This window comes from Anas platyrhynchos, chromosome 4, assembly GCF_047663525.1.
Source record: "Anas platyrhynchos isolate ZD024472 breed Pekin duck chromosome 4, IASCAAS_PekinDuck_T2T, whole genome shotgun sequence".
In the NCBI taxonomy this organism is placed as follows: domain Eukaryota; kingdom Metazoa; phylum Chordata; class Aves; order Anseriformes; family Anatidae; genus Anas; species Anas platyrhynchos.
This window is the reverse complement of record NC_092590.1, coordinates 70,761,158-70,784,430: the sequence shown is the minus strand read 5'-3', so window position 1 is coordinate 70,784,430 and position 23,273 is coordinate 70,761,158. Positions and strand designations below refer to the sequence as shown.

At 39.0% G+C, this 23,273-nt stretch overlaps 1 protein-coding gene across 4 annotated transcripts in view; it reads left to right on the top strand.

Moving 5' to 3' along the window:
- The window catches only part of CFAP99 (cilia and flagella associated protein 99), a 56,667-nt gene extending 36,060 nt beyond the window's left edge, over positions 1–20,607 (top strand). For all 4 annotated transcript variants that reach the window (XM_027455645.3, XM_027455644.3, XM_027455646.3 and 1 more), the window contains 6 exons: positions 1,115–1,319; positions 3,051–3,192; positions 4,415–4,566; positions 9,732–9,937; positions 17,670–17,832; positions 20,096–20,607. In XM_027455645.3, coding sequence (XP_027311446.3) covers positions 1,115–1,319; positions 3,051–3,192; positions 4,415–4,566; positions 9,732–9,937; positions 17,670–17,832; positions 20,096–20,263 — 1,036 coding nt within the window. In that variant the 3' untranslated portion in view covers positions 20,264–20,607. The remainder of the gene's footprint in view (positions 1–1,114; positions 1,320–3,050; positions 3,193–4,414; positions 4,567–9,731; positions 9,938–17,669; positions 17,833–20,095) is intronic.
- The last annotated feature ends 2,666 nt before the right edge of the window (positions 20,608–23,273 follow it).

Genomic DNA, 23,273 nt, shown 5'->3' with positions numbered 1-23,273 from the left:
TATAACTAGAAATACAGAACATTTTCAATAATAATTTTAGCAAAGATAAAACCTATACCATTGTCATCTTGATTTAGTATTATTACTAATCCACCTAACTTAGCAGGCTAAGGACTAAATATTAGCATTTTAAATCCTGGAATGAGTGCCTAAAGTTGGATTTAGTTTTTGGATCTAGCAAATTTTGATATATGGATCAGGATTTTAGCAGTAAGATATTACACATCACTCAGGTTGTGCTACCTCCTATCATTAACAGATGTGTATGCATATTGAGTTTTTTTTTATACAATTATGCATGATACCGTTCACTCTATCTGGCAGAATTTTATTCCACTTGGTAAAGGAAGAGATTTTCCCCTCAACTTAACACTATTTTATATTCATGAGATGTAATCTTCAGCTGCATTCAACAAACAGCACATACATATATATGCATTGGGGAGCAACAATAAGGCACAACTCACTGCATTTTTGTGTCTCTGCCCAAATTCTTGGCTCATTCAATCCTCTGCTGCTGGACTTTGAGGGGCCTGCTGCAGGGCTTTGCTATGCTTCTCTCTCAACCAAGCACAAAAAATAAGAATGTGGTTTTGCTTAATAACTGAATACTTCTTGTCCTCGTTACATGTTATAGGATTATTTAATTGATACAGTACAAAACATATAGAATTAAGCAGAGAAAGATTTTAGTTCTCTGTGTAAAAGTGGCCAAGAAGACTGCCAAAGAGAAAAGTTTCTTGTTCTTTCTACCTCTAAGCAAAGTAATCCTCTGAGAAAATGTACATACCATTGGCCTGATTCTTCTTACTCCTTGTGAGAATACATATATAAATAAAGTTAGCCCTCTCCTGGGGCTTTACTGTTCTGAAAAATTTCACACCCTCATGCACTTTTTTCCTGCCCAGCTTTCCCAGGCTTTCTTCATAGTAGGATCTCCTCTTACACTGGAATTAAAATGCATTTGTGAAGTGACTTAGCTACGACCACCTTTTTTCTTTGGAGAGATCAAACACGTTATGTCAGAACAAACTGATAGAAATGTTTTACAAACCAAGGCAGTTGCTGGAGAGCCAGATCCCTACTATGGTATACTCTTCTTTCACTCTTGCAGAATTGAAAATTTGCTACGAGGGGCTGGAGACCCATCTGAATTCTTGGAATGGCAAAAACAGATGCGTGGTAAAGATTTGGAGGAGCAACTGGCTGAAATAGAGTGTAGGAGGCTTCAAGGGAAACTGAGTCATGAAGAGGCAGTTTTAGCCCATCAGAATGTAACTCAAGAAAATAAGAAGAAAGCTGATCTAATGAGAGAAGAGGTAATATATATAGTGTTGTTCAAATTTTGCTTGCATTAAAGCAGTGCAAAACTTACCATAGATATAACTAGTTATAATATATATATATAACTCTTATAATCAGTTATAAAAGTTCTGTACAATGTCTTTACTCACGGGAGTCTGCAAACAATGAAAAAAATACTGCTATAGCTTCCAGACACAGCAATACTTATACATCTAAGCATTTTTTACAAGATTTTGATTTGACTGGTAGCACTTCTGAGTTCAGTTGAACAGTTTAAAGCATTTTGCCCTATATTCATGTCATTGTTAATATTCCTTCTACACAGATACTGAGATATTAAGCACTGTTTGTAAAGAAATCACCAATATATGACTAATTTCATTATCTTGTTAAAATGAGAGCCACAAATATAAAAGAATTTGCTTTCTATAACTGATATAATTCAATTTACTTCATATTATCTGACATGCCTGGATCTCTCGTAGGGGAAAATTCAGACAGGGAACCCTCATTAGATCTACGTACATGAAAAATGAATACTTACGCCAAGAAGTACCTCTCACACATTTCACAATCTCGCAAATCACATTTTTTCCCAAAACATTGTTAGATCTTTTCATTTTTTTTCCCAAACCCCAATACATTTCTCGTGGTTTTCCTATAAACTAAGCAAATGCTCAAGGAATCACCAATACTATAGACTTAATATTTTTAATAGTCACTATCACACATGGTGTCCACTGCTTTTCTTGTCTCATCCTGGTTTACTGCTTTGCCCATAGGCTGGCCAGTACTTTTGGCCAACTCTCACAGATGTCTCAGTAGTGTCTCAGGAACTTAGGATTGGGACACAAAGGTTTTTATAAAAGCTATGCTACAAAAGGGAAATGTGCTTAATGTGGTCCTTTTTTGTCCTTTAAAAAAAAATCTGAACCTTTTTTGGCATTATGTCTATCTAGACACTCTGTAGCAAGAACTTAAAGTGAACCCTAACATGTACAACTGTGCATGGTATGGTTGGTCACACCCATTCCAAAATGATTGTAACTATTGTATTCACCTTGATTTCAGGGCACATATGTTTTATTTTTAACAGAAATATCCCAATCTATATTTATCTGGGAATGTGCAAATCAGACTTGCTCTAACCTCACCAATTCCTGACAGCTCCCTTCACTTTCCAACAGATGAGAGCAGGGCACTCTATCCATGACCAACAGCTGTCATGGTGGCCTCCCTCCTTCTTTTAAAACTCTGGTATTCCATCTAAAACAGAAAATACAGAAAAGAATGTTAGAAAATTGTTTTCTGCTTCCTGTTTGTTTTGTCTGGCAAAGAAAGGAACGTGGTCACTAAAAGTGGACTTTCTGTACATTACAGATACACAGCTCAGGCCAAAGAAGATCCTGCAGGCATACAACTGTCTGTGTATTAGACTGGCACTCTTCTTGGTATCTCAAAATCAGATCCAGAGATTATTTTTTTTGTCTACTTTTAGAAACATATGGGAGAAAACCCTGGGAAATCACAGTACAAATGTTATGGAGGGCTGTGGTGTGAAACTAAAAGGTAGAGAGGGATGCATTAAAACCGGGTCTTTATGTTGTCCCCAGCCAAAGTCCTTTGCTGCTTTTATGAATGATGTAGTGCTACGAATCCATTTACCTTTGCACTGTTTCAATGATTTGAGGCTCTCAGATCACCAGTTATCAGTAATTTTATTAACCTGTTTGTCTGGGATTTAGAAAGCAGAGCTGATGCACCAGTATGCAGAGAAACGTCTCCAGGAACAGAAAGAAATGAGAGAGCTGGTGGAGCAGGTCGTGGAAGGACACAAGAACGCAAAGCAAGCAAAACTAAAGCTTCAGAAATACAAACAGCAGATAGGTATTTATATATTGCCAGGAAAAAATAAAGAAAGAAATAAAAGAAAAAGAAAAATAGAAAGAAAAAAAAAAAGATGATGCCAAATGTCCCCAGATTATTTTATTTTAGTGGGGTAATTACAATGTTTGCTGAAAGGAAAGGGAAGCTGAGGCAAATACTCAGGATATACATTCCCAGAAATGTAAGCATGTGAATGCCAGTAGCAGGTTTGTAATGGGTAGATCAGAAATTCTAAGCTACTGCTCATGGGAATTACTCTTTGTTTAAAAGGGAAAAATACAGCACTAATGTTCTGCAACTGGTTTCCCTTCCATCTAAAAGCAGCATATGTGAAATGACTGTACATTTTGTCAAATCAAGTTTTGAAGCTCAGCTTCTTGTGATTCATACCATTAAGAGAGGATTTGCCTAGCAACCACTCTGAAAGAATCATAGCTCAAGATTATTGTCTTCTCCAGAGAAGACAGTCTGGAAAAGAAGATTGTAGCTGAGGAAAGAAAAGACATCTCCCAGAAGGGCAGGATCACGAGGGAGGAGGATGTAGCACCTCCAAGACAGACCACTCATTAGGATGAAGAGAAATGATGTTACTCATCCTCCATAATTCTTAAAGAAAATTCTTCAGTTAATGCATCAGTGAATGAAGTCCAGGCAGAAGGCCGTTCTGACTGGCATGTCTGTACTTACTGCAGTGCAATACCATCTTAACCTCTGGTGTACAAGTGGGTTACCTCTGTGCATATTTTAGTGAGCAGAAGACTTTTCTCTGCTTATCTTACTCCGTACTTGAATTTGAGGGGGCAGAGAGAGTTAGCCAGTCTAAAATGGTCTAGCGAAGCCTACCAACCTTTGTAATTCAATGATTTCTATGATATATATATAGCTTGAAAAACTATGAATGTTTGATACTGCATCATATCCTTTTATTAAATAATGAAACAGTATACATTAATTAGAGCAGAAATTAGGATGCAATAATTCAAGTGTCTTTTTTATGTATGTATACAATATGCTTCAGTGTTGAATAGAATGATAGATACTGGAGGTGGGAAGTACTCATTTGTTTCTCTAATCATTCCTCCCACCAATGACAGATTGTTCCCTCAAGTACCTTTAGATCCGTATTATTATCGTTATTCACAAATGCGTATGAATTTTCCTCCAGATGGACTACTTGTTAAAATATGCAATCAGCTAACAGAGATTAGTTCTTTTCTTTCAGTTCAGGAAGTTAGTGAAGAAAATCGAGAACTTCTTCGGCAAGCTTTAGAAGAAGAGGAGGAGAAGCTTCGGAAAAGATGTGAATTAATTCAACAAATACGAGCCATTGAATCTTTACCAATCCTTAAACACAAGTTTGTTGATTTAACTGAGGTAAGCCCAAAAGGAAGAACTACAGTTTTTACATAGATGCATACTGTGTGTGCTTCACATGTTCAGAGGAATTGTGTACTGATATATCTCAGCCTGCATGCGTAGTGTTAAATACGAAGTGACCCCATGACACCAAGTTTAGTTTTGAAATGAAACTTTCACAAAGTTTATAAAATAAATTTTTTACCATGAAGAATATTGTGATGGTAAGTGAGATCTTACGTAAAACTTCTCATGGTAAGTGAAATCTTAGGCCCTTTGAACTTTCTTTGAATTTTGCCAATGGTATCTAGGTTTCCTCAGCGTCCTTCAGAAAGAGACTACAAAGTGATGACAACGTGTGCTATCCACCTTCAAAAAGTCACAGATTCATCAGTCCTCAGTAAGGACTGACACAAAAAAACAAAGTGTGAACTGATGTACTGTTTTTCATAGTGCTGTGTTGATTGCCATGGTAATTGGCAAAATTAATTTCCTGTGCTTTCAAAACTGTCAACATTCAGGTATACACAAGAGATTGTCTGGAGAACCCAAACCTGCTGTTCTGTTACAATGTACTGTGCAAATGCCTTGTCTGTGTGTGGTTAAGTCCACAGTAAATGTATTCCAAACTTCTTGGACTTACTATTAATACACAACAACTAATATGCCTGGTACTGGGCTTGGCTGTGGGCACTTTTGCAGAATTTCCAGACTTAGTCAGCATCTAGAAATCTGTTATCGTACCACTAAACTAGAAGCAGAGTAGCTAAAAGATACTCTTCCATTTTTCACACCCAAATTAAAAAGAATAACATAAAATAATATAAAATGACCCCACCAATTTTAAATATAATCATTTTGGTGTTTTTTTTTCTTGTTTTTTTTTATTAGCATTCAAATGAAGGTAACAAACTCAAAACCATCCATGGCTAGTCTGCAGAAACCATACAGAAGGAACAGGTCTTCCCTCCATGGGGCTGTTCAAACAGTCTGTATGATGCTTTAGTTTTATCTCCTGCTCCTCTGAAGAGAACTGAGACATTCACAGATTGTAAAGCTACCTGCTGTATTTGCAGGCTCCAGATAAAGCACCCATCTCATTTATCAGAATTTAGAACACATTTAATCTTGTGTGAACAATAATAAAACCAACTCCCCACATGTCAAATTCTCCTTTACTTTCTTTGCTTCTCCACCTTTCCAGCCAAAGAATGCAATTCTTGTTTTTCAAACCCAGACTCACTCCAGCCATTCATGGAGAAATAATACTGAAATCTAATAAAAACAAAACAAATAAACAAACAAACAAAAAGAAAAAAAAAAAAAAGAAAGGAAGAAAGAAAAAAAAAAAAAGAGAAATAAGTGAAGAGTACAAATAATTACTTTACACCACAGATATTGTAAACTGTCTTCATAGAAATAGCAGAAAGGTACTCCAATCTGTAAGTCTTTTACTGCTCCAGATAGAGCTTCACATTTTGTCATCCCTAAACAGAGCCCTTAGCACGTGGTCTCACTGCACAGTTATTACCCAGATGATTCAGTCACAAGATGTAGGCTGCAAAGTCATAAGATGTAGGCTGCAAAGACACAACAGTATAATGTAGCTGGATGTGGAAATGTCATTACTTCTTCAATCACAATGGTAAAATGGTGCAGGTTCTCATTCAGGCAAGTGAAGGTGATTGGAATGTCAGTACTTTTTTATTTGTGAACCTAGTTCATTTCATTGCCACTTACAGTGGCTGTCAACCCTTGACATAGATCTTCCGCTGGAATCGTGTTTGTTTCTAAGTACAGATATGGCTTTAAGTGCATTTTCCCATCCAGCTCATCTGAAAAGACAGCGGAAAAACATAACTGGTTTCAAGTCATACATGAAAAACTCATTTGAAATCAAGCTTATGCTATTTGTAAGGTTACTGTAGTGTAAGGTTGCTGGAAATGGGCTGGCCATACAGGTCATATTGCAAGTATAAGAGAGTCAAACTGAATGATATCTCAGCTTATTTCACAGTTCCCTTATACTCGTTATTGCAATGGCTCTCAAGAGTCATTTAGCATTCTTTTGGTGATAGCTTGCCCTATTTTTCTCTTTCTACAAAAGGCTTTTTCAGGCTCAATGAAATTAAGTATGTGTCCATAAAATTCATACTCATTCGCACAATTTTTAAAGTACCCAGTCCTTAACTTGATGGCGCTTCAGTTGCCCAAGTATCAGCATTATCTACTGCACAAGTATAGAACCTTTCTTATTTTAGGAACCACTTCACTGAACATTTTTGAAATGCGCACACTCAAAGTATTCACCTCTACCATTCTATGCTTCTAGGAAATTCTCTTCCCTGGGCCTTTTTGGTTTTTGCTTACCATGCTCACACACAACCAGTGGGACGTATTTGTTGTAAAACATTTTCCTTTCACTTCCTGTGAATACAACTCGGTGGTCATTGCGTAGCTTAAATTAGAGGCAAGGTATTATAGCATTTACCGTTTGCAAATTCACCCTAAATTGAAATTTGAGAAGGAGATAAATGATCATTTATTGTTTTAGTAACCTATGGTGTTTACGAATGGTGTTTACATGTCTATAAAAAAGATGCAAAAAGAAAACTGTAATATTGAACTCTTCCATCAGTCTTCTTCTGATGTTACTGGTGACCAATGCTTATTTAGGTCATGTTCAGTAAACATGAGGAGTGTGGAAGCAGAAACCACTGAACTATAACTGAAGAGTCAAGCTTTAGGTGAAAAAACAGTGAGGTGATGTTCTCTTCCTACTTGCTCAACTTTTGAAGCTTTAGGAAGAGAAGCTGTGGGGACCAACATGGTAGGAGGGACTCTTTGAATGTTGGAGAAGTCTGCAGGGATGGCTGCCCAAGGCATGTTCTCCTTCACTGCTGAGCTTGTATCATCAGGCTCTTCAGACTAACTCAATACTGAGCCCACTTAAGTACTACTGCTGTAGCAGCAGGTGGTTAAGCCTGGTTCTTTGTCTTACTTGGTGTTTTTCTTCCCGCTGCTATTACTGTTTTCTTCATCTCTCTCATCTTTCATCCAGATTCATAGACCTGCTGCTCTGAACAGCCACAAAATGCTGTGAACCCTTCCTTCCAGTGAAGGAAGGGTTCCTGACTAGGCTGCTTAGATGACATACCAAGCCAGAGAAGAGGGACTGGGACCACGTCAGTTCTTGCAGCCAAACAATCAGAGCATGTGTCTTTGACAGAGCACCCTTCTCTTTTCCTTTTCCTTTTTCTTTTCCTTTTTTTCCTTCACATTCTGTTTTGTGAAAAACCCAAAAGTAGAAAGGTAAATAGTTTTCTGTCAACAAGTAACTAAGTATTCAGTACAAGGGCTTTTTCCTGCTAAAAAGGATTGTTTGAAACACAAAGGCTCTTTTAACTGAATAATTTCCATTAAAATGATTACATTGATTTTTACTTACATAGATTTATCATTACCACTTAATTTCAGTCTTAGAAATAAATTTGGAGGAGTGGTTTTTCTTTTATATTGCCCTCCCCTAGTTCAGCCTTTCCAAACCTTGTTATTAATTTTCTATGTTCTATGTTCTATGTTCTATGTTCTTAGTTCTATGGAACTAAGTAGACCAAGGCCTTTGTGATTAAAATCTTAATGATTATATCACTCTTAACTTTGTACAATTTTATCTGGTAAGCATCTTGACTTCCTGCACCCATCATATGCATTCCATTATAACATGCCATGGTACCAGATATGTACCAAAGATGTGTACCAAAACTAGGTTGACACACAAAAGAATGTTAGCTGATATGTAAGGGGTGAAATTTTCCAGAGAAAACTGCAGAGAGGCTCAATATTCATGTGGCTTTGTGCAAGTTTTCCTTTTATGCAGGTGTATAATTGTGTTGACACAGGGAAAGGGAGAGTTTATGTAAGAACAAGGGCTGAAAACTTCAAATATATACAACTGTTTAGAAATGATCTGTCTTCAGATGTAATCTAAGGTGCAGAAGTCTCTCATTATATCTCAGAATCAGGCTCATTATCCCTCTGTCCTGATTTGGGCTGGGATGCAGTTCATTTTCTTCCTAGCAGCTGGTATGAGGCTGCGTTTTGGATTTAGGATGAGAACAATGCTGACAGCACACTGATGGTTTAGGTGTTGCAGCGTGGTGCTTACACTAAGCCAAGGCCTTTACAGCGTTTCACACTGCCCTGCTGGAGTGGGCTTGGGGTGCACCAGGAGCTGGGAGGGGACAGAACCACCACAGCTGCCCCAAACTGGCCAAAGGGACGTCCCATGCTGTAGGACATCATGCGGAGCAATGAAACTGCAGGGGCTGCTCTGGGGGGGATGTAGGGTCACTGCTTGGGGATGGGATAGACATGTGGATTCACCAGTGGGGTGGGGAGCAATTGCATTGCACATCACTTGCTTTGTATATTCCTCTGTCACTATTATTACTACTGTATTCCATTCGTCTTCAGACCTATTAAACTCTTACCTCAGTCCATGAATTTTAGCTCTCCCAAATCTCTCCCAGTCCCACGAAGGGTGAGTGAGTGAACAACTGTGTGGTGCTGAGCTGCCTGCTGAGTTAAACCACTACACATTCTCATTGCAAAGCAGATTTTAAAAAGCTTTCTTTAAACATTTGTGTTTGAATAATTTAAATTTGGGCATTTTTTTGAATTTCCTGTATACAAAGCATTTTTTATTCCATGTCTTTTCAGATAAAAATAGTAGATGCCATCATAGACCAAATCTGTAACATGGAAATAGATAAATTAAAAAAAATCTATGTTTTTGAGTGCAAGGTCAGTTCTAGTTTTACAAACTTAGAAAATATGCACTTTTACACATTTCAAAACTTGTAATGTCTAACTAAAACTAAAAGATAGGTCAACTACTATTTTTCTGGACAGCAAATGTGTTTATGTCTAATCTACACTATATTTCAGTGCTTTCGCATGAAATGTTTTGTGAGCCTTGTGTTTTTACACATACAAAAGATGAGCTCTACACCTCAGAAACAGCTTGTAAATTACAGTTAGGTTAGAGCCATGCCTGTCGTTTTTGAAGTCAAAATATGTTCAGCATGATTTGGAACACAATCAAAATATTCTGGTTTTAGTCATTTACTCTCCCCTTGCCATTTACTGTGTTATTTAAACCTATATTTTGTATTTCCTAGACTGGTGGCCACGGTTTAATTTGTGAAATGTCAATAGTGGAACTACGTGAACGCCTCGCTCTACTCAGAGAAGCACAGAAGGCAGCAGAGGAAGAGAAGAGAGACCAGATAATTCATGAAAAACAAGCTAAGGAACAACTTCTTCTAGATAAACTGGACCAGATTTCTGTGTTCAGAGCAGAACTTGGACGAGCGGCTGCCTTAAAGTCAGTATAAAACAGCATACGACATTTAGCACATTACAACTTTGTTAATGTTTTGCTAGCCCCTTCAGAATTAAAAAAAAAAAAAAGGCAAAATACTGCCCTTTTATAAAGCAGTGTGATTTCTGTCAAAGATTACACTGGGACCAGGATTTATTCTTGAAAATATTTTGCATCAAATGTAACAAATCTTTTTCATCAGTTTGAATTTGTGGTTGAAGATGCTCTATAGGCTAGTGTTGACAGCATTGCCTCAGGATTGGGAGCCAAACTCGTATCTTGTGAAAGATGCTCTGCCTTCCTTCTGCTCCTTTTCAGTTAATCAGAACTAATTTGATTTTATTAAAATCATTCTAACTTGCTACTAAAAGTGGCTTCTCATTTTCATCTAAACCAATACACTAGGGCTATAGTCTTCTTCCTTGAATTTCATTTGTTATGTAAAAGGGCAGGCTTTATTTTGGAAATTGAAGATATTTTAGGAAGGAGATTTTCTGATAATAATAATAAATTATAAATTAAATAAATTATAGCAGTAGATCAAAGAGAAAAATCTTTGCTTACAGGCTCTCTGATCAAATTTTGTATTCATTATTCATATTCATTATTCATTATCGTATTTATTATTCATTGTCATAAAGGATCCATAACCATCGTAGATGGTTACATATGCAGAAGATAGGTCCCTTCCACAAAGAATTTAAAATCTAAGTTGAAACTATTTGCAAATAAATCTGAGCAGGAAGAAAGCCTGTGTAAAAGTATAAAATATGGCACCTCTTGATCTTATGCCATCTTTAATGCATCTTGACTATTTGCTATTTTTTGCAAGTTTTCTTTCACGTTTTTTCTTTTGTGAGTTAGATAGTTTAGTCCTTGTCCTGCCATATTTATCCTGCAAGCCGGTGTTCAGGGTGGCATTTTGAAGACATATTCTATCAGGCTAAAAGCATGCGTCTTTAGACACGTCTTAAATTTGTGTTTATCACTTAGATATCGAAGGCGGCTTCGTAAGAGTTCAGTTCATGTTATTGGTTTATCTTCCAGTTCTAAATCCCAATCACAGCAGGCAGTATTGGTGTATTCATTCAAATAGTTTTCACCGGTCCCAGCTGTGATTCGGTTTGCTGCTGACAGTTAATCTCCAAAGAGTGAGGTTTTACTGTGTTAGTACTCGGGAGCATAGTTTAATGAGTTTAATGAATCAATAACTGCAGCTCCAGTGGATTGACTGCATAGATCAGTGAACTTCTCTTCTACAGCGTCTATAAAGAGAAGACTAAGACTAAAGGACCTGAAATGGAGTTAGAGCTGGAAATAAATTCCCATCTCCAAGCATTCAGTGTTGTGAAAGCCTGTGGGAGCATTTCAAGTCATCCTTTTCCACCAGAGATTCGAACTAGGCATTAAGAACTTGTATACCTTACAAAATGTGTTTCTTCCAGTGAGCACTCTAATAATCATTTGTTATGGTAGATACACAGTTTGTGCACATTGCATAGTGCTGGGTTTCTTTAATACAGGCTCTTTGCCTTAATTCAAATCTAAAACTCTTCTGATCCTGAAATAAGCTATGATTGAGTGCGAAGTTAACTTTGATTCACTCTTTGTCCCGACATATTTGAAATGTTATTTAGAACAGACCACCATGCCAAAGATGGTAGAATCTAAATGAAATTAAACTCTGAGTTTGCAAGCTTCTATTCAGACTTGTGATAAGGAGTACAGGAATATACTTTATTTTAAGGGAGCCCTGTTTGCTCTCAAAATAAGGCAAATATAAAGTTTCATTATAGATGTTACAAGACATTGTCTTTCATGTCTCATAGTTTGGGAGCATCTACATGTACTAGGAAGAGACATCATCAAAGCATACTAGAAATGTTGTTCTTCAGAAATGTATTTAATGCATTATCATCCAGAATACAAATCTATGGTGGCGTTAATATGCAGCATGCTGGCCTATTTAGGAGTGCTAGACACTTTGCTGCAGCTTTTGTTTTTCTCTAAACAAGCTGTAGGCTTCATGTGTTAAACCTGATTTACAGATCCAGACTCCTGAAATTTCTATCAAGTCAATGTGAGTGATTAGTTGTGTGGCTTGTATTGATATACTGCACAGAAGATGTAAAGAGCAAATGATTGTGTTTACAGAATTAAATCATAATTACAGGCATAGAATAGCAAATCTTACCAGTGGTGCTCATAAGATAGCGCTGTGCATCAACAAAAAATTACACGTTATATCTTCAATTGTGTTATGTTGAAGGCTCCTGCTAATCAGCTGAAGTGTGATGGCTAAGCTTTTCCCAACAAATGTGCTTTAGTTAGTGTCAGCTGGAGTTTAATTGGGTCCCTACCAAGCAGGTTCTTTTCAATATCATTTACAAACAGACATACATCAACACAAAAGAAGCACATTGAGCAAGCATATAATGAACTATATTAAACAAAATAGGAAATGGAACATGAAAAATTACAGAGACATCAGCCTTTAATAGACTGCAAGCCATGACATCCATCACAGCAGTAGCTTTGTGAGTGCCTGCAGAACACTTAAGAATCAATTCAGGATGTACGCAGGACGTCCCTTTAATTGCTAGAACTTCACACAGCTTGAAAATCAGCACTGGCATATGAAGTGGACAAACATTGGAGTTCTCAGCTTTCAAACATAAACACAAAAATATTTATGGCCATTTAAGTACATGCTAATGTACTATGGGTATGTGCCTGTATGCTTCAGATCTTTCACACTAGTGAGGCTATGTCTATATTGCAGGTAATTAAACTCAGTAAGAATCAAGCAACAGATAAAATCAGTTGGTGCTGAGGCTCCCTCTGTCCACATTATCTGTGGTTTGGTGGTTTTACTTTGGGTTAGATTTAGATTTAGCCTGGTCTTGGGGCTGTATGTTCTCCCCATTCATGTGGTTTAAAGCTGTTTAGAGGAAAGCTATCTCACAAAACTTCTCATACTCAATTCCTGGCTCCCCTGCAAGTCCCTCTAGGAAACACCACACTGTTTTATTGTCTCTCACATTTTAGTGTCTCACATAGCTGACAGTAGCACATCCGTGCCCCCCCAGCCACTGCCACATATGCGAGGTACACAGAAACCAGCTAGGCACAATGGTGCCTGCTGCCCAAGCCTCCTCCCCTGTCCAAGCCAGGACAACATCCAGATGAAGGCAGCAGCTTCTGCTCCAGGGTGACAATCTGAACTAACACCACGTCTGACTTAGGGACCAAAGGCCTTTTTGGAGTTGGAGTTGCAGAGGAATGCCTGCCATGCTACCCCAGTGCGTGGCTATTGTTTCAGGTCTTCAAAAACATAGCCTAGAACACTGAAAAAAGGCTGAATGATTAGCAGTATGAGGGACCTGGGTTTGGTATTTTGTAATATTTGTGATTTCATTCATTTCACAAATTTCGCAAGTACTTAAGGGTGCCGTATGTGATTGCAGTAGGGAAGTAAGATTTGTTTTCTCAATCCCTGCTGCTGGTAATCAGTTCTTCACTAGCTTGGAAACAGTAGGCAGAAATTCACCAGCAATGATGGATCAGCAGCATAAATACCTGAAAGGAGGCTGTAAAAAGATGGAGCCAGGCTCTTAGCAGTACCCCGTGTCGGGACAAGAAGCAATGGGCACCAAATGAAACACAGGAGGTGCCATCCAAACCTGATCAGGAAGCTCCTCTGTGCTGTGTGGGGGACAGAGGTTGCCCAGAGAGGTTGTGGAGTCCCCTCCTTGGAGAGCTTCAGAAGCCACCTGGACGTGGTCCTGGGCAGCCCTGTCTGAGCAGGATTGGAGCAGGCGGCTTCCAGAGGTCCCTGCCTGCCTCCAGCACTCTGCAGTTCTGTGGGTGAACACTGATTATACAGCTTGATAATCTTTATTTCAGCTGAGGAAAACAGAGTAGCAGTCACTTCCCCACCTGAAATGAGGTGCTTAGCAAGTTAATTGGTTTGGAAGAGAGCCAGGATTCGAATGCTGAAATCCCTCACATTAGTACAAAACAGTAATCAATCTGGCAGTAGAGTATGCTTAAATATGAAAATAATGGCTCCCCTAACAGTGAGCTGTTAACAGATACATTCATTTTCCTCATCGCAATAACTGAGATTATAGAGTGCAGGACAGATAAAAGACAAAGAACTGTGAAGTACAGACAGCCCAAGCCACTGAGACTGAAAAAATGAGGAAATTGCAAAAAATTGTATTGTTTATTGCAATATAAGGCAACCATACTTGTTTAAGTTTCCTTCTGCTGTTAAAAATATACTTCTGTTTGTTGCACAACACAGGGCTAGTATTTGTAAGGTGAGCCTATAAAACAGTCCTAGGTGCTTAAGTGATATTTTGGTGCCTAGAGTGGTCAGGTAGCCATTCGTACTCATCTGCTGCTAGTACTGAGTCAGTTAGGAGCTGTCATGCATCTATGTATGTCACAGTTTCAATGCACGTCTGGAGTTTGAGAATGTAAATGAAGGCACTGCTTGGTTTTCAGGAGGAATACCCTGAGCAAATCTACACTCCCCATTTTCTAAACACAGCTGGGATCACCTAACCTGGCTGTTCCAAGGGCTTTCATCTCATACAGGGAAAACTTTTAGTGCTGAGTTGCTTCTTCTAGGCCAGATGACCTTTGGACCTACAGTCCATGTGGCCAAATGCTAAAACTGCAGGGCAGATAAATAATTACAAGGGATAGGTAAATAAGAAGAACCTGGACTGCCAAATTCCATTACAAATTGTAAAATGTGACGTAAAAATATACTTAAAAAAAAAAAAAAACACCTTTATGTTATTTAAGGAAATCACTGAGGGAATGAGTATGGGATGTGAACTTCAGTTTACAAAGCCTGGAATACTTTTTAAGTAGAAAAGACACATTTTACCCATCACTGACGGAATTGCTCTGCACTTATCACAGTGAGCCAAAGTCTTCCTGCTGTTGACTGTATGCACAGTATGCACAGGAAGTGAGTAGAGAATGAAATGAGTAGTAGATAAAAAAATAATTTTAAAAAAGTGTTGTTTTTTTTTTTTGTTTTTTTTTAATCCGTATTCTGTTGAATCTCTCATTAGTTCCTTCCCCTCCTCCTTTAAGTAGTTTATACATACACCCCACAGTACTACAAACCTCCGTGGGCACATACAAGAATCTCATCTCATTCCTTACCACTAAAAGGTAATTTCTGACAAAGTCACTAAGCAAAAACTGGAGTTCATTAAACCATTTCAAATACATATGGACATTAAAAGGATTGCAATTTTTTTCAAAGTCTTTAGTAGGGAAATAGTTTTTTTTATTTATGGCAGATTCACAAAGAGGCAGAAAACTCATCTGAGACCATAAGAAAAGACACAAATTCTCTCTTGGACCAAAGATTTGACAATACCTTTTAGGAACTAAGACCATTCTTAAAGACTGCTTTTATTCAAGTTGTTTATTCAATACCAATAACTGATGTTTTCCAGAAATTATCAGATAATTTCCTATTGAATCTGGAGAAGATTCTTCTAGCCATGTACTATCCCATTCTGAGTGACTATTACTTTGCTTCCCACATCATATGGGGAAACAGAAATTGTATGAGATTTTGCTGTCTTGAGTCCTAAAAGGTATTACCTGGCCATCAGAGAAAACCAGGACTTCCTTCCCCTCTCTGGCTTTCCATTAGGATGTGCTGTGGTATCTGAATATGTGTGCGGCTGGCTGCTTTTTGGAACAGAGTAGATGGCTGGCACATGCCTTCGTGTTGAAGAGGGCTGAATATCAGTCTGATGCTAGCCAGCTATTCACAATGTTAATTCATAAGCAGCCGCTGCTCCATGATGTTAAACCTCTTGCTGTTTTTCCCGTAGTGGCATTTACAAGAATCTGGATTTGCATGTAATGAAAGGTTTTGTTGCTTATTCCCACTGACAATATTTAATCATCAAGTGTTTACATAAAAACCTTATTGTTATATTCTGCTATATCCCTTGGAATGCAACGCCTCGTTACAATGCAAGGAGAAATATCCCGTGTTCTCAATTAGATTAAATGATAGTACATCATTTCTAGACTTACAGAGCAGTGTTAAGGATTAATCTCGGTGTCACAGAGTGTGTCACTGTATCAGGGAAGGTACGGAAGTGTTATCCCAGCCAGACTGCGTGACGCAAGCAGCACAGTTCAGGAAGTGTCTCAGGGAAATGAGAAACCAAGCTAAACTGCACCCCTTTTTTAGAGTTCACAGTCACATTTCAGAATGTATCATGAGTCAAACTTCCCCTTCATCCAGTTGCTGAGGATCTGGGGGACCACAGAACAGAATGGCTGCTCTGGGGAATACCTGCTGTTATGAGGATTTTCCGATTAACAAGGATAAAGCTAGCAAGGCAGACAAAATCATCTCTCCCAAGGTGAAATAAGTGTTTGCATCCCTGGAATCTTGATAAAGACCCTTTTTAAAGCAAAGTGGTGGTTTTAGCATCAGAAGAAAAACCTCTTCCTTCATCCCCTTCCTCCAGCTCCTTGAGAACCACAGCATGGTTAAGGTCGGAAGGGACCTCTGGAGGTAATGGGAAGAGTGTGCCTTATAAACTTACATACTTCTATGCCCAGGTGATGATGGAACAGTTCTGTTGTAAAACATTTCTAAGGGGCAACCTGTGAGTGAAATTAGTGCTGCCACTCACAGAGCAGCAATTCCAGTACAGGCTGAACATGGTCCCAGTGCACTTTGCTCTTGGTTGTTTGGAATCCTATTCAGGTTTCCCATAATAGCAATGTAATGTTGTACTACTGCAGCATAAAAGGATCGTGGAGAAAACTCCCCTTGCCAGCTGAGAGAAGACATCAGATCAAACCTGGTGATATATGATGTGTATTTGTTGGTGGGTCTGACACTTCCTTTAGCACTGGATTTGGCCAGAGAATGACAACGGCTGGTGGCATAATGTAACGCTGCAGTCTGGTGATACTCAGCCAAATCCAAGGGCAATGTACAAAAGAGAAAGCTGGATGTAACAAAGTCACAGTGCAAGATGGTGAAACTTACATAAAAAGCTGTGAGTAGGTTGTGCCAGCTGGGTGAAAGTAAGCAAAAACAGATAAAATGTAACAAAGGATTGAAAAGTAACTGCAATAGAAGGAGAAAAAAAAGCAAGGAAAAAAAAAAAAAAAAGCCTATCCAATGACCTCTCTTTTACGCTTATGCCTTACACATATGCTACACGCAGTACTATCAATTTATGCCCACCTAGACCCTCTAACCTTACTACATCACTGCCCCCAAATATTCTGAATCTGGGCATTGAGATTACACAGGCAAGATATCTTTTGTTTGCTAAGGAATACAGCAATTGAGATGAATACTAATGATCATATAAAGAAAACTCCGTAGCTCTCACAAGCAAAAAGCTGTAGTATTAACACAAGTTTTGCACTTTTTTTTTCCAAAGAATGTCATGTCAGCTTGAAATCCTTCAGCTATTGTCATCATGGCATCCTGTGGGAAGAAATTATTCTATCCTGTTTAGTAATGCTGTTCTGTAAACAACAAGAAGCAAGCTGTGAATTCCACATTCATTGAGATTTATGATTTAAACCTGTTTTCAGTCTAGCTGGTCCCCAGAAGCAAGAGCAAATTCATTATCATCCACGTAATATATACTCAGATGGATTTATTCTGTAGGTTGATATTATTTTACCTTCTCATTGCTTCTTTTTCATTTTGCAGACAAGAAGAAAAGAAAAGAAAGTCCCAAGCTGGTGAAAGTCATATGAAAGATGAACGCATTTTAAACCTGCAGAAAAAGATTGTAGAGAAGGCAATGGAGCGTAAAAAGCAAGCAGGACTCTTAAAGATTACTCCCCAGAAAACCAGCATTGCATCAAGGAAGGTCTGGGAGTTACTGAAGGAAAATGCTGTGTGATAGATCTGCTGTTTAGGGTTTGACTCTACTGCCAGCACTGGCAGGGGTGGCAGAAGCAGGTGGTGTGACACATGAGTGGCAGTGACAACGCCCCACATAGGCACAACGTCCCCAAACCAGAGCCCTGACCTCAGCTCCTTGCCATACGTTCTGCTACCACAGGCCAGGGTCCATCCATCCCATACCGAGCTTCCCACTTGCCTTACCACACACTCTCAGCCCACTGAAACTGGATTCTCCCCTTCTCGCACCCAAGGCATGTTCCACTTTATCATTTCCATGATTTTTACCTGACCTTTCCTCAGCCAGGTCCCACAACATCAAATGGAAGCACCAGTAAGCCTGTGGGCTTTATGCTGGTTTATACTGGTTGCGTTTCCTTGGCAAGGGTCTAAAGACAAGGGGTGAGAGCTGCTGCTGCCACTGCTGCTGCCACTTCTGCCGTTGCCTCACGCATGCCTAACATTTACAAGTGGTCCATGTAGCAGTAGCAGTTCGTCTCCCTCAGCACATGAAACACTGCAGGGAACAGTCACAACGGGGTCACTTTTTAAAAGCTGTACTAGAGCATTATAAAATTAGAACTAAATCTCCTACTCCTAAAATAGTAATTCTTTACCTACGAAAATAGTAACGCTTTACCTGTTCTGTGAGAAGGATGAAGCTGAGTTCAATCAAGAGGAAAAATGTATTTTTCAAGTGTGTGTAGTCTAAAAACTGAAATAGTGCAATCTTTCAGAGTATCAGTGGTTGCTGCCCTCAGAAGTCCCATTTCAAGCCACAGCAAGCAAAACATGTAGGTGCTTCACAGACACGAGGTCTGTTCCTTTTAGCAAATAAAGTATTGAAGGCCTATTTGAAGAAAGCATTTCCTAAATTGGGCTGGCTTTCTGAACTGAGGCTTTGAACATATGCTTAATCACTTTGCTGAATGAGGTCCAGTATAAAGCAGAAGCAATAAATGCAGACTTCAAAGGAAAGCAGCTATATAATTACAAATGTGAGACATTTTTTAAATAAACAAATTATAAATTCAGAGCTAGGACATTTGACTACTGATGTGGGTCTGTGTGAGTGCTCTGGTGTTTTATAAATGTGAAAAAAGCCAAGGCTTTAAAGATGTTTTGAAGTTAGACTTTGTCTTTCTTTCTTTCTTCCTTTTTTTTTTTTTAGCTTTACACACTAAGTCTCCTAAGATGTCACAGTGCTTTTGTTTATGGTCTGCTCAAATGTTAAGACATCTGTAAAAAAAAGAAATAATAATAAAGAAAATAAAACCACAGGAAAACCTTAAGGTTACTATAAATTATTTAGATGTTTTGGTGTTTGTTCCATCAGTGCTGTTCAGCTCTGCATGACCCTGTCCAAATGTTATTACAGTGAAGTGGCTCAATTCCGGTCAGATATGCCCAGCAGCATCTTTTTCTAGTTGAACTGCATATTGCTGTACATGGTGTTAGAGTGACTATAGGAAAAAAATCCTTAGTTGTAGTGTAATAGCTATCTGGCATTCAGTTTGTATAGCTACCTTTTAGATTTCTCAATATATAGACAAAAAGTGAGACTAACCCCATGTTTTAAAGTCCCAAGTCCAGATCGTAGCTTCAATTCCATTTGTGATAGCCTCTGAGGCCCAACACATTTGTGCTGGTTTAAGTGAAAGTCACATTTGTTAATAAATCACTATTAAGTTCTTAGTAAAACAGAATTTATATTGTGATTTGGAAAACTAAGATACAGAAAGCTACCATTAATTTAAGAAAATGTATTTTTTCTACCGTTTTAAGTGAAATATCAGATGAGAAAGTAGCTATTTTCTGTTTCTTATGAGCTTTATGGGGAATGTTCCCTTGTGAACCTAGCTTGTAAATCAGCAAGCCAGCGGAGTCTGATAGGATTTGTGCCACTGTTCATTTACAGCTTCAAGAATAACCTGATGGCAAAGAAAGAGCATAAGGTTCTGTGGCTTTGGAGCCACAGAAAACGGTCCAGATAGTTTTAGCTTGACCTCACATTCTGTGGAGCGCTGCAGCTGGGTAATTCATCTTAAACTGGGCAACCCAATTGAGTTACCTTTCTATCCATCATGCCCAAATTGTTGCTGACGTTCCCCAATCATGCTAGCAAATAGCTGTGTTACCAGCCAGCCAGATTATCAAATAAAAGTTCAGTGTATCTAAATAGCAGCATTATATTCTCTGCAGTCTGAGCGTGTGTGTCCTCTCTGCAGGATTCTTTGCAGTGGAACCACTGGAAGGAACTGGAGGAGAGTCGGGAAAGGAGGTTCAAGACCCTTCAGTACGGCTTCATGGCCAGAGAAACAGCTCAGAAAATGGCAGCCTATGAGGCAGCAAGAAGTGGAGCCACAGCTTGTATATTGCGCTCCGAAGTAAAATAAAGTACCCTTGGAACAAATTCAGGCCTGTTGGAAATCTCCCAGTGCGCCTATTTACTACAAGGTTGAATTTTAATCTTTATCTGATCTTCACGGTGTGAATAGCAAAATTTGGGTCATACGGGCACAATAGAATAAAAATGTGTTAATTTTTTAGAATGGAACTTTATTTTTAAGCTATAATGGTATATATGTATCTTCTTCTGTTAGAATCAAAAGCTGTAAGAGATCAAAATGTCAAATGTCTGGGTGAGAATGCTGAGGTCTGTATTTCTGCTGTCTCTGCATACCGGGCCATGGTTTGCTATGTTCACGTTCCCAGAAAATAAAAATGGGGGAAAAAACAAGCAGCATTTTGTTTATATAAGCATCTTTTCAGAAGGCATGCTCATGCCAGGCTCCTAACACATCTTCCATGACAGTAACTGTGTGTAACAAGATCACCACTTTCAACACTGCGTTTAGAGGGTAAGGGAAGAACTGTTCAGAAGGTTTAGATGACACGATAGCCTGCAGCTGCCAGGGGCCAGGCTCAGTGACCCGACAGACCATCCCTCTGTTTGCAGAGGTTAATGTCTTCAGTCTTTAAACAGTGGAAGGAGAACATAACATTGCTTGATCACTTTAGCAAGCTGCTTCCAGAAAAGTCAAAATTCTGTTACTCACCTAGAAGATAATTTGCCCTCTATGACAATTTCTATACTGAGTAAAACAGCTTTTAAATCACAAGACTTACTCTAGGCATAAAGCCAAAGAGGACATAAATCTGAATTAAAATCTGCACAGCAGTACGACTATGTAATGTATTTCTATTTTAACTTGATGCCAGTTACTAAGTGTTTAATTATGGCTATTGCAAATATTTAAATTGAAGGAGACTGTCATTGACATTAGAGTCAGGCAGCTGCTTTTAATGCTCTCGCAACATTACATTTCTCACTTTTTAGCAAGGGAAGTCTAATGGAATTCTTTTGTTGCCATCTAGCTGTGAAGATCACTTCCACAATCTGCGAGCTGATAAAATGTGCTGTATTTTTCATTTGTTGCAAATGCTGTGGTAGTCCACAAAAGCAACGTAGGACTCATGCTCCGTAGGAAGAGTTAGGGAAGCTAAGAGAGTGAAAAGAAGGAATGATAGCAGCACAGCTATGGAGAGGAGAGAACTATGACATTGTGTCTGGTAGAGGATTGTAAAAGTCTAAAAGGACAAACACTAGGTGGCAGGGAGTTCTTCCTTTGTGGTTGTTCAGCATTCTGCTGCAGAACAGCAAAGCCAGGTCTGGACTGTAACTCCTCAGTTTTCCAGAAGCTAGAAATTAACAGGGCTGACAGTCATATTTTGGAATATTGCATAGCTGAGTAGTGCCTCTTATACTTTTTGATATATCTTGCATTTTGAGATTATTTTTTTAAGTGTACTTACGTAGGTAATAAAGAAATTTCAAAAGCCTTTCATACTGCATGCTTCTTCCCCTGGAATGTTGCACCAGGCCTTCAAAATTCTTACTGAATTGCAATCCAGATGTCTCAGAACTATTTCCCTCTCCATGTTTTCCCTGCTCTCAAATGGAAGGGCTGAGGAACAGAGCAATCTCAGTAATCTAGCTGCGGATTCACCATCAGAAGTTACAAATAGCCCTGTTCTTGTTACTGTACTTGTGACCTGATGCATGAATTCATCTTCAGAATTAATGTTTAGAGGAATGTAAAAGAGTTTGAGTCTTTAAGGAAAAATTCCAATGTATTCTTATTTTCCATAAGCTATTGATTTTAATGTGATGGCAGGTCTTGCAACAGAATATCACAGAATCACAGAATCATCTAGGTTGGAAGAGACCTCCAAGATGACCTAGTCCAACGTCTGACCTAACACTAACAAGTCCTCCACTAAACCGTATCACCAAGATATGTTATAACATATCACTAATATACAGGATGACATTAAAAATACCATGATACTCATGACAAACATACGTAACTTGATGTTGGAGGCAGCAGACCCTAGCCAAAACCACTCTGCCCATGGCCACCAGAGCACTTTCCGTAGTGTTATTCCTCATTCCAGGAATATGGTACACTGAAACCTAAGGTGATCCCACCAAGAGCCAGCAAAGGTCTGGCAGGCCGTTCTAGCCTTAAATTACAAAAGCAGCTGTAATGCCATCAGAGCCAGGGGAGTTTTGAAGCAACACAGCTGCACTTCTCTGTGCAGCCACAGCTTGTACCTGTGGCACAGATAATCCACAGCCTGGTTAATCCACGCAGAGATAATTGGTAATCAGCAGTGCCTTCACACTGGTAAACACAGGGGCATGAATAATTCGTGATTCATTTACGTGTTTGTTACAGTATTTGTTACAGCCAAGGAGACAAGTGTAAGTGTATGAGGCTGGCTCTTCAATGATCTCTGAAAACAGACACAAATCCAGAGGTTTTACCTGTCTGGTTTTAGTGACGAGCTCATTAAGAAACCCCTTTTAATGCCATAAATTTCACATGCCAGAATCACTCAGATAAATGTGAGGTCTCTTATTTCAGTGTAGATGGCCTGATCACAACAACTTTGTCTTGGACCTACAGTATAACGAGTCTGAGAAAAACTGAGGAAAAACCAAGGGGTTTTGGACACAGAGTGCACGCCCTTGTACTACGGTCACTGCCACGTGGCTCCCTACATCAAATCAGACACACAACCTGGTAATGAGGCAAGTCCCTAGGTGCCTGGCCAGGCAAATCCACCCTACACAGCGCAGATATTTCATTATTCACATAAAACCAAAGAGTGATGTGGTGGTTGGGTACAAAAACTGGTACAAATCTCGAGAGCTGGTTGCTCTGTGAGGAAAGGCAAGGGAAGCCAGCAGGAAGAGCTATGGATTTATGTACAAAAAGCCAGGCTGGGGGACGTGGGGCAGTAAAAATCGAAGGAAGGACGGGGAAAGCGGCCATGAAACGCTTCAGCCCCTGAGGGGGGGGCACAAAACTTTCCAGGGGGCCACCGGGCCCTGAGGGA